This window comes from Labrus mixtus, chromosome 7 (genome assembly GCF_963584025.1).
Source record: "Labrus mixtus chromosome 7, fLabMix1.1, whole genome shotgun sequence".
Taxonomy (NCBI): Eukaryota; Metazoa; Chordata; class Actinopteri; order Labriformes; family Labridae; genus Labrus; species Labrus mixtus.
Window position 1 is genome coordinate 27,377,411 of NC_083618.1, and position 12,339 is coordinate 27,389,749.

Consider the following 12,339-nt stretch of genomic DNA (forward strand, 5'->3'; position numbering starts at 1 on the left):
GGGTGACCTATCAGTGTCGGGGTGAATGCCAGAGCAAGGTTTTACTGGCCTTTTAAAAAAAAAAAATGTTTACACATTTTCAGTAGGTCACTAAGCATGTCAAACTGTTTTTCAGATCAGAAAATCAGAATGTTTGTCCAACAGAATGTAATTCAACATCTCTTGATCATATTTTTAATTACAGTTTCTGATTGTTGTTAAGTGCATAAATCAGAGAGCAGAATAAGAAATGCATATGCACGATGACTTTGGCATTGAGTGTGCGTGTGTTTGTGGTCTATGAATGCCCGCTCGTGCTCCCTGCAGGTTGCTCAGTTCTTGCAGCAACAACTGTGGTCTTAAAATAACTACAGCATACCATCATCATAGCTGTGGTTATTAGCTCTGAGGGGGGACTTTCATCTGGAGATTCATAGAGGAGGTCTTTTTTTTCTTTTCTATTAATTGTTTAATAAAAATCTGAATTTCAACAAAAGGACATAGACAAAATATAAAAGTGAAAAAAGACAACAAACCATCTCTGGTGTCTCTTAGAACATACTACTGAGAAATATGAGATGTGAGAAGAGTTACAACTGAAGTGTCCAGGCAGTAAAAGAAGTTTGAAATGATAAGAGTCTCAATTGAAGACGATAAACTTTCAATGTGTCACAAAGTCACAAAGATCTGTTATCGAAAAAGCCCTCTTAACTCTTGAGATGAAGTAGTGGGTGACCGAGGTACTGTCCCACAAATTCCAAAGCAGGAATCTAAATAAAAAATAAAAAAATAACATTGAATGACATGACATTTTAGAAGAAAATGGTAAGTTATCTGAGGTCATTGGAGACCTAAGTCCAGCATCCTGTTTGGTTTTGGTGAGAGGAGTTGAGGCAGCAGAATCAAAGAAAACACGGGGATGTGGATGTGTCTCAGTCTGTGGTGGTGCGGCGGTACCAGAAGCGGGCCCTGAAGTCGTCGCTGCAGGTCATGAAGCCGGGATTGGTGGGCGAGTGGACGATGCAGCGGACGATGTTGTTGTGTCCCAGAGACAGCAAGTTTTTCCTCTCCGCTGTGCGCGAGTCCCAGCAGCACAGGCTGATGGTGCGCTCGTCTGGCAGCAGTACGTAGTCCTCCGTGTGGTTAAACACACCCTGTGTGCGATGCATCTGTCGGCCGCTCAGCCCGGCACCTGTAACACACGGGAGGGAGTTTCAGTGCAATGGTCTGACCACAAAATGTAATCTAACCTGAAGAGGCTACGCCAACATGTTCATTTAAATCCACTTCCTATGAACATTTCTCAAAGTATTTATGCTACTAAAATGATAATGTAAATTGAAAGAAAATAAAAGCTTTAATTTGCAGATTATATATAAACTTAATCTAGTTTTGTAGTTCGGCTAATGAAAGCTTCATGAGAGGGTTAAAAATTGAATCCGATTTTTTAATTCAATTTTTACTGAATTAAATGATAAAATGACCTTAAGCTAACATGCTGCATTTTTCTAATAAGCTCCAGGACTAGAAACGTGCTTACACATGGATTCAAGGGAGAAGAGGGCGGAGGGATACGGCTCTCTTCAATGTTTTGAATTTGGACTGCAGTACCCATTTCAAACGCTAGGTGTCAGAGTTACATATTGCTCCTTTAAGCTTGCTGAAGGGATCTTTAACTGTATACATTTGAGAGCATTGTGAAAGACACGCGACGTGGTAAAGACCTTGGGTCCAGAGCTACATATGCAAAGGGGAAAAGTCAAAACACATAGAAGTAAAGAAACAGCATTTTCTTGCAGAGTGGAGTTAAAGTTTAATAAGGAGAAAGAGGACGGTCAGGTACTGGTGCTCCCAATCCCAAAAAGTATCTTTCATTCCTTCGCAGGAGGAAATACTTGGACTACACTATAATGAAAATGTAAAGCTTTATCAGGTTGATTGAGTGAGAATAATGAATAAACACATTTTATTTTTTGCCAATGTCTTACAATTTGATTGCATTGTACAAAAATGTTCACAGTTTTCTGATTCTTATCCAGATGTTAAAGTAGGACACTAATCGTAAAGTAAATTTAGGTTTTTAAGTGTGGGGAAATTATATCTTATACGAGTGAAAACTTACTACACATAACAAGGTAATGTCTCTGAACACATAACCACGATGTATGACGTAAAGACTGTTGCTGTCGTCTCATTTGCATCATTGTCTTCTTACACTGAATCTGTGTGTTAAATCACACAGGAAGGAAATTTCACGCACTCACTGAAAGATATTACGCTATCCTTCACTGGAATGAACAGCACTCTCACGTTATTACAATGTTTGCACATTTGTTCTGACCAAACTCATAATAAAGAGGAAGAACCCCTTCACTTCAGGGTGAGACGTGACCCCTCTGCTTCCAGCCGGGGTCCTGCTCACCGTGTCGGGGTTCCACTCCACGATTAGGACTAGGGCTGGTTATTGGTTAACTTATTCATCAATACACTGCAATTATTATTTTCCCAATTCAATATCGATTCAGAGAAATTCTGAGATCTATTTTTGTTGTTGTAATGACACCCCTCTCCACTGGGGGGCACTGTGGGTGCTGTGAATTCAGCAGGCACAATTGTGGACTTTAAATATATCTCTCGTTATTGTTTTGATTGAGGATTTTACATACTGTGCGTTTAAAGAATAACGCAACAATAAATTACATTTTTGAGTCAGTTTGTTCTAAACCTATACAAACAAGGCACACATAATTATTTAACAAATATCAGAAGGTACTGTGATGAGTTATCTGGGTATTCCTGTCATCCATGTTTTATTAAATCGATATTGAATCAAATCGTGACCCAAAGAATTTAAATCGAATTGAATTGAGGTTGTTGACAATACCCAGCTCTAATAACGACCAGCTCACAACATTATCTCGTACTTAACTCTATTACAATCTTTACCTGGCTGTTTGGCTGTTCACTCATCGCTCTACTTTATTTTCAGTGACCTTATGAATCTGTTATTTTTTTATTTACCTGTGGATTTGTTACCACGGGTAAATTGGTGTTCTCTCCTCCTGAATGGTTTACAAAGACATCTTACTTTGCTGACTCTGAATTACGTATATCTGTGGATGAATAATTAAAGGTGTTCGTACTTTTCCGAAATCAGGAAAAGGAACTCTTTTCCCACACGATGTACTGTGATACTCGCTGAACCAGATTAAAGAAAGAGGTCACAAGAAGTAGCGTTGTCAGGCAGAGTACATGGTCATTTCAGGGTCATTTCTTGTTTTTAAAAACCAAGAACTATGAGCAAACTCTTGCAAACTGTCTAAACCGTAAGTTCCACAGAAGTCTGTGTGCGCCCAAGCTGTCAGTGCGCCGCCTGCCACTGTGGTCAATGCTGTCTACATCACAAGAAGCTTACCAGCAGCGCCACTTCACTCTGCTCCGTTTAAACACGCACCCGGACTTTCTGAGTAAAATGCATTTTAACAGACTCACGATCGCATATATCCCATCACTTTTATCAAGGTCCTCAGAAAGACAAAGCAACATGTTGTTTGCACGTTTTTCTCTCTATTCCCACGTGATCTTCTAGTTTGGATGCAAGGGCGTGCACCATCGCACGGAGCAAAACCGTGGCGCTGACTGACTGAACGCAGCGAGCACAGAGACTTTGTGGAAATTGTGGCTTTTAGGGTAAGTGGCACAGATATGTTGAAACTTTTAAACAAAACACTGCCAATGTATTTGTGCAATATAGACCGTGATCCCTCGCATTTGCTCACTGCAGCTGCTGGTTGAAAATATAACTTGAGATCCGTAGTTTTTAAGCTTTGATACTTTTCAATACTATGGATAATTAATTAAAATAACAGATGTTATTGTTTTGACACATGTGAAAACAAAAAGTATAAATATAATGAAAATGTTGGCCACCTTAACAGCAAGTTGTGTCTGTTATTTAAAGCACTGCATCTCAAATTTCCTCATCATGTTAATAATAAATCCTTATCTGTTCAACACTTAACTACTTACACCCCCTGTATGAACCTGCACTTTGGCTTATCCACAACAAATCCTGCTTACCTGTGTACTTGACCAGTGTCCGGCCTGTAGAGATCTCCCATAGTTTGACCACTGAATCTTTGCCACTGGACAGAATGTACTTGGAGTTCTTGGAGAAGACGGCAGAGCAGACCTCCGCCCCATCGTGGGCCTTGTCGAAGGTGGTGACGCAGCGGTTGGAGACGCCGTCCCACAGCTTGATGCTGCCGTCCTTGCTGCAGCTGACGTAGCTGTTGGCGGAGTGGTTATAGCTGACCCCGCTGATGGTGTCCGTGTGCTGGTCGAGAGGGTTGCAGGACACAAAGCACTGGAAGGTGTTGATGTCGTAGAGACGGAGGGTGGGGTGCTGTGTTCCTACCAGCAGGAAGTCGCCTGATGGGTGAAAGGAGATCGCACGCAGCATTTCAGCTTCCTGGAAGAATAAAAAGAGAAGATTAGACTGCAGAAGTGCTATTAAATTAAAATGTTACTACTTTCTCATCCTTGTTTACATGAACTTTCTTCATTTCTATTCAACTTGCCAAATCATGTTAACATGGTAAGATTGAGGGCGCAGTCACACTAGGGCGACCCGTGCCATGCCCAAGCACGCTTCACCCCTAAAGTCCCGTTTGTTTGACTAGTGTGAGCGCTCCAATCCGTGCTCAAGCACCGTACACTTCCTCGGCCCTGGCGCGCTCTGAAGAGGTGTGCTTTGGCACGGTACAGTTCATGCACGAGCACGAGCACGGATACACAACGTTGACAGCCTTCATCATAAAGAAATCCTGGAGTGTTCTGGCTCTATCTGACTAAAATGACTCAAAATAAGACACAAAGTCAGTAAAGTAGTTGTCATGTTGTCTGTGTTTTTCTCCGATGTGCAGACGCAGATCCGACAGCGCGTCCCTTTTTTTTTTCCCCCCCTATCGAGTTAGTCTTTTAAACTAAGCACGCTTCATGATCGCGTAAAGCCATTTTCAGATTAAAAGCTGCACTTCTACCGACACATAATATGAGACAAGTGCGCCTCACTCGGTCAGTCTCACAGGCACTCATCCCCGTCCCTGCATACAAAAACAACTATGGTCGGAAGTCCTTCTTTTATACATACACCAGAATGACATTCCCCATCACATCAGAACTTTACCATCTACCTCTTGTTTCAAAAATACATACAAACGACACCTTCTCCACACTTCCACCTGCACTCATTAATTGTTCATGTATTGTCCGCAGTATCTGTACTGTTTGTTTCTATCTGCCTAGTCCATGCTAATGTCCTGTAAATGTGTCTGTCTTGATGTGTCATGACTGTGGTTTATGTTTCATGTTCTGCAGAACAGGAACCTTCTGGAAACCAGTTTTTTAAACGGAGTCAGGCCCGTTAAACTTTAACTTAGTGTTACTTTTGAACTTTCCTGTATAATAAATGAAATGAATATTGTATTACGACGTTATGTACAAGAGGTAACCGTGCTCAGGCCCGGTAAGTCCTTGAGCAGTGTGCGTGCAGGCCAGCGGACAGGGGGGGGGATGAGGAGGGGGGGGACAGTACGGGACAACTTTGCTAGTGAGAGTGCGCCCTGAGACATCTGCGTGCTTTACCTGTATATATTTAAATGCTCGTTTTGCAGAGGGCTTTGAGTAGTCGAAAAGTTTGAGGGTGTAATCTCTGGAGCCAGAAGCCAGAATCTGTTCAGTCGGATGGAAGGCGAGGCAGGTGACTTCGTCTACGTGGTCGTACAGTGTTCGAATCACAGGGTGATTCTCCATGTTTTGCTGAGCGGTCTCGTTCATCATCACCTGACGTGGGGAAAAAAAAACAACAACAACATAAAAACAGTCAATGCAAGGCCTGCTGGATTTAAAAACAGCAAGGGTACTCTGGTCTCTAATCTGCCTCACCTCAATAGGCATGGCACTCTTGGCCAACATGCGTTCAGTATCCAGGATCTTGATGGACGCGTCAGCAGAGCCAGTGGCGATCAGCTGGCCGTCACGACTGTATGAAGCGACCCGGCACGGGCCCTTGTGGGACGTTACGTAGCAGGTTTCGTACTCCGACGCCTCCGGAGACATGGTCTGGACATCTGCGTCGAATTCCATATCAATACCCACACCGGGGGCCACTGTATCCGAGCGCCCAATGGCATACTGCACTGCGCTATCGTCATTCTCCATCCCTGGGGGGGGGGGGGGGGGGGTTAATTAATTATCCCCTCAGATATAACTCAAACAAGCAGAAAAAGGAGAAACCACCTCTTACCTATCTTTGCCAGCTGCATCAGCTGCTCAGAGGGAGACACTACATTGGGTGGCTTGACCTCATTGATGAGGCTGTTGGCGATGTTTGTGTATCCATCATAGAGCAACTGGCTGATGATGAGCTTGTAGAGGTGCTGTCGGTCCTTCAGTGTTGGTTTAGGTCGAAACATGATGGATCAGGTTAACCACAAGCGGGCTGTGACACCTAACCTGGCTGCAACAAAAGACACGATGTCACGAGTTAGTCTTGTTTTTTTTTTTTTTACATTTTTACATTTTTATCTTTAAGTATTATAGCAGACAGATATTCTGCTCCCGTATCCAACTTACACACACACACACACTCTATCAACACACACCGTTACCTGTGTCCAGACACAACGAATGAATGGAACCTGTGTGTAGCATGGTTGCTATCGTTAGCTTTGTTGCCATAGTTTAAGACAGAGCAAAAATAGCATTAGTTTAAGCGCAGATTAAAACCCCCCGAGCGGGCGGGACGTACCTCAGCAGCAGCACTCGATGAAACAGAATGGTATTATTATTCGCAATTACTTTTAAAAAAAGGGTAAATATGTGTAAAGTTAACCCTGTGCAAACTTCCAATGGCGCTTGAACCAAACCAAACGTGCGTTACGTTGCACGTCGTCTATTGCGTCTTACGTCACAGCTGGGGTGAGTAGAGTTGAGCAGCGTGGAGATCACTCGCAGAGTTGTTGGCTTCGTGATGGAAAGGATTTTTTACGACTAAATTTTAGTGTGTTTTTTGTATTTTTTACGGAATTTAATGACATCTTCATACAGCATCAACGTGTCACTGTCATGTTATTAAACCTAACATGTGATTTTACAATTTTATCATCATCATTTTATAGGCCTATAGGCTAGTAGGCTATACAGTCATGATTTGGTTTTGTATTTGAGTGTCCCTGTTTTATCCCAGTGTTGCTTGTTTCCCTTGAGTGTTAATGTTTCCTAGTGTTGATGGTTTCCTAGTTTTGTCTTCAGTGTTTTCTGTTCTATTTTGTCATTTATTATCCTCAAGCATGGGTCCAGTTTGTCACAATCTACATTTTGTGCTCATGCTGGTTTCATTTCATTTGATATTACATTTGCACCATTTTTTTTTTTTTTTTTTTACAAAAGGTAACACACCTTAACCTGAAAGTGTCAATTGGTGTAACCGCCCAAAAAAATTAGGAATATTGAACATTTTATACATTTAAAGTATATAAGCGTAGTAATTAATTCATTTTGAAATATCACATCACGATAGATTTTATTAGGATTATCCCTACATTTAATGTTTAAGCACTTTTGATATTCTGGGAGGGACACAAAGCTAAACACACCTCTGTTTTCTAAATAATTTTTGACAAATTGTATAAAAATTGTTAACAATACATTTAATTTCACTGCAACAGAGGACTACATTTATTCCACATTACTTTACCTGAATATATATTTTTTTTGAGAAATACTGGTTACACCACTTGACACAGACCAGTTACACCAACTGACCATCCTCCTTATACAGTCAAAGGCTATTTTCTCTAGCAGAAATTGGTACTTTTAATAAAAAAAAAGATGGCTAACAAGGTCATCTGACTTGTGTTTATTTTATTTAAATGCTGAAAAGACTGTCTTATATTGTGATTTCAGTAAAGAGAGAAAAACATCTGACAAATAATCAGGGCGAACTCATGTCTTGAGTGAAAAAAAAACAAAATTGTCACGATTAATTCATGTATTCAGTAACATACAACAACATCTGACTTTAATGGTCAGAGTGAATTCCTGTCTTGGATGATTTCATTTAAGAAAAAATGTCACAATAACAAATCAGCTAAAGAAATGTGAGTGAGCCAGAGGGGTGGGGTAGTAGTGGGAGAGTAAGGAAAAGAGAGAATAGTGTTTAGGGCTGTGTGTGCTTTGAAACTGTGTCCATGTCACAGCAAATCTGTATTTTTAGGTTGCATGTTTTTGGAAATGATTCCAGTCCTCCTTCTTGAGTTTTGAATGTCGAAAGTTTAAAGGTTCTGGCTCAGAGATGATGTGGAGCACATCAGATTCATAGTAGAAAAAGAGATCAGGTAGATGAGGCCAGGTGAAGACATTCTTCCCGCCCAGCTGTTGCATGCAGCTCACTTCCCATTCTTCTCCAATAACCTGGATGACATGGCCAACGAAGGGCTTGTTTTCATATCTGACCAATATGAATTTGCCTTTCAGCTCCTGCTGCCAGTCAGTGGATGTTGAGAGGATTATTTCTGTCAGGTTGCAGAGATCGACTGCATTTGGATCAAAGCGCTTGCAGATGCCAGGTCTTGCACAGAAACAAGATATTTCCCTCCTCTGAATTACAGCTGGCTCTTCAGAGGTGACTTGATGCACTTTCAGTGTACCTTTCACAGCTGGGACAGACGCTGGTACTGATTCATCGTACTTCTTGATGTTTTCCTCAGATATCCAATAGAATGTTATGCTGGAGGACTGATCCTTCAGGAAGTGGTGAAGATCCTCTGCTGTTTGCAAGTCTTGACCTCTCTGGACTGCTTTATCTGCAATACTCTTTACAGCCCCACCCACTCCATCGGGAGCTCCTTTTCCATGTGATTTTTCACTGAAGTTCCAAGTGACCTTTTTGAAGCCACTAAGAAAGGGCACTGTGCTGAGCAGGAAAAAGTTATTTTTGTTCCTGTATTGGGTCACTGGTCCATCACTGATAATATGTAGAGCAGAGGGTGCTGTGCTACATTTGTCCATGGCATCCCTCAATACAGGCTCCATGTGAGCCCATACAGCACGCATCATCATGGCGGGGAGAGGCAGAGAGAGTGGCAAAGGAGAAGGATGATGAGCCTGTATACACTACACAAGTGTGAATCGTAACCTGCTTGCGGCTGCCACCAAAGTGGAAAGCTTGAATTTCACTGCCAAGCTTACAGCCATCATTTTCAGAGGAATCTACATGAACGCAAACCTCATCCTCACGTAGTGTTTCTTTCAGCTCTCTGAGTATTTTGACTTGGTGGAGCCAGTGCTTAGCTAGAGTGTCTAGCTTCTTGTTAAGCAAAGCCAACAGATCTTCACACTTTCCAGTTTGGGTCACTTTTGCAAAGTTAGCAAAGGTTTTACCTTCCTCAGATGTCACTACCCTGGACCACTGCTGCCACGACCTTCAAACTCGACTTCCTTGTAACAGCACTTCGCACAGGTGCGATACATGCAGCTCTTGCTGTTTGCGTCACATGCGATTACTGCCAGCAACTCAGAAATACTGTTTGTGAGGAGAATGCCCTTTTGATGCAAATTGTCCACAAGCAGCTTGGCAGTTTCATGGTCAATACATGCACATGTATTTCTGTCTGAGTCTTTTGTTGGTGTAACATAAAAAGGGCAGTATCTAACAAAATTGTCTATATGACATTTTGAGGTGTCTCATGACTGTTGTCTGGTATTCTACATGGAGGTCTTTCAGAGAGTGAAGCAGTACCCTTCTTTGCTGCTTGATTTTATTTTTTGTCACAGTGTCCTTTTTGCCAGATGGCATGCAACTGTTTTCATCCCTACAAAGAAAGCTGGCCACTTCCTCTCTTCTCAGTTTTGAGGTTTTCTTATTGTTTTTCACCTTGTTCTTTTCACTGACCATTTTCTGTTTTTTATTTTGCTTCCTCAGTTGTCTCTGTAACTTTTGTGTATTATGTTTTGCTGCCCAGAGTTCCCTTTTCACTTTTCTTAGTTCAGACTTCAGCTTTTCCCTATCTTTCAGTGCTGAAACATAGTATTTGTTTGTTCCGTCCTTTCCTTTCCTTACAGGGGTTGAGGATGCTTGTGGCTTCTCTACAACTGGCTGCTCATAGTTATGATCATCAAGGTGATTAAGCATTGGCTCAGGATTGTCTGGGTGCTGAATGGTCTCATCCGCTGAAGTGTTCAGAGATGGTGCAGTTAAGTTGAGAACATCAGCAAGCACCTTTTTTCTTTCTTCTGCAGATACTCTTTCCACTTTTCTCTCATCTTCTCCTGCTTTTGTTTGGAAAGCTAGCTCAGACTTTCCCTCTCTGCTTCTCCTTTCATAACTACAAATAAAATCGAAAAAAAATAAAAGCAACACTTATTTTCAATGGCTAACCTTTCAGAACACTACACTACGTCATTCTGACTTTAACCTGACATTCTTTGAGTGATTTACTGGAAAAATGTGTGTGGGTTAAAACTACCTTTCCCGTCTTTTCGCAAGGTAATCAGCCCTTGCATCAGCATCAGCGTTCACTCTTGCTCTGTGGCGAGCCACTTTTTCTTTGCTTGAAAGTGGCATCTAATAGTAAAAAAAAGGCATTTTTATGAGATTATGTATTCATTATGAAATCCAGAGGAAAGCCATCTTCGGGTCTCACTTGTCTGAATTAGCCTCTCACTTGTTTCACGTTGCCTCTCAGTGTTCTTTCTCTGATTGGCTGAGAGATAGGCCCTTCTCATTTACACGACCCCTCTGATTGGCTCTCTCACTTTTTCCTTCGCGGTCCAACTCTCCGTAAACGGAGACTGTCAGTCTGTTATCGCCACAGAGAGAGAGAGCGGACACTATTTTAAAACACTAGACATTAAAAGGTAAAAGGTTTACATTCAATACTTTTAATGTAACCTGAGTGTACGGGTTGAGACGACGTCATAAACGTTAGTAAACGAGCTTAATGTGCCGAGAGGCTAAAAGATGATAGCTTCTTAACGGTTCGTTTTGTGTTACGGTTCAAAGTTAGGAGTTCAAAGTTAGGAGTTCAAAGTTAGGAGGCTGTTATCAGTATTTTAACGTTGTGAAAATAGTTAATGAAAGAGACGAAGCTAGCCTAAGCTTGGTGCTGCTGTAGTGTCTACGGGACGCTGTTTTAGCTTCAGTTGAATGTCGCTGCTTATTTCTATTCATTTTTAAAGGAATTACCGGCTGGTTAGACTTGAACATGTTTCTGTTTAAACTTTCCATTCATTCCAAGTCAGTCTGTGACCTGCTATGTGATAAATAACTTCAGGGAAATGCGGAATGTATTTGAACCGAACTCCGTTAAAAAATCTGCCTTTTTAACGCAGTGTTCTAAACCTCTCGTCTGTTGTTCTATGACAAAATATCGCGACATGAGAGTTTAAAAAGTCTAAACTCTACTAGATTATCACTATTCTACATTTTTTATATGCCGAATTCACAACTGTATTATAACACTTATAAAACTGTTAATCTGTGGACGTTATAGTGTTGTAACAGTCTGTCAGAGACTATATAAAATGGCGTTTATTCAGACCGTGTGCAGTTACACTGCCCATAGAATAGAAATCACTGAAAAGAATAGTTTAAATCATATGAAGCGTCTGTAAAGCTATAAGTGAGAATAAAGTCATACTAAGTGACGGTGAAGGATAGGATAGGATAATACTTTATTGATCCCCAGAGGGGAAATTCGAGTGTTGCAGCAGCACAGACAAGAAAGCTCAAAATACACATTCAGAGTATGGGGAGGATTCAGTAGCTTTAAATCACAGTCTGCCTGATCCTTTTCTCTGTCAGCATGTATGCAAACTGTGATATTCTCAGCCATGGGAAATGATGATGTTCCTCCAGCTTCTCACATGTTCTGTTCTCTTGTGTAGAATGGATTTCACACCAGCCTTTATTTATCTGCCGTGGTCCACCGAGCTGCGGCTCCAGGCCAGCCCTGAGGCCGTGCAGGTGGCCCAGAAGGCGAAGGCCAGCCAGGCCAGCCAGCCGGCCCCCCCCACTGCCCTCTGGCCAGAGGGCAGTGGCCGACGCTCGGGCCAGGGTTACAGCGCTGGGAGGGGACCCGTCTGACCAGCGGCTCGTCCTCAGCAGGATGAGGGTGCTGTTTGGTCAGTACTGGGGCCAGACCTTCCAGTGGCTGCTGGCCAACGACGTCGGCTACACGGCCAACCTGCTGGCTGGCCACGAGAAGGAGCGTGAGGGGGGGGGGGGGGACGGCAGCAGCCCCCTCACCTGCCACAAGGACTCCCTGCTGGAGTACGCCCGTCTCTTTCCTGCTGTGG

The 12,339-nt window shown here is 42.3% G+C and overlaps 1 protein-coding gene across 1 annotated transcript; it reads right to left on the bottom strand.

The window, feature by feature from the left end:
* Positions 1–58: 58 nt before the first annotated feature.
* On the bottom strand, positions 59–6,518 carry cstf1 (cleavage stimulation factor, 3' pre-RNA, subunit 1). The gene is made up of 5 exons (XM_061041452.1): positions 6,287–6,518; positions 5,926–6,203; positions 5,626–5,823; positions 4,060–4,450; positions 59–1,171 (listed from the first exon to the last, which is right to left on the bottom strand). The coding sequence occupies exons 1-5, from the start codon at positions 6,453–6,455 to the stop codon at positions 912–914; spliced, it is 1,296 nt and encodes a 431-aa protein (XP_060897435.1). The 5' UTR covers positions 6,456–6,518; the 3' UTR covers positions 59–911.
* Positions 6,519–12,339: the final 5,821 nt, after the last annotated feature.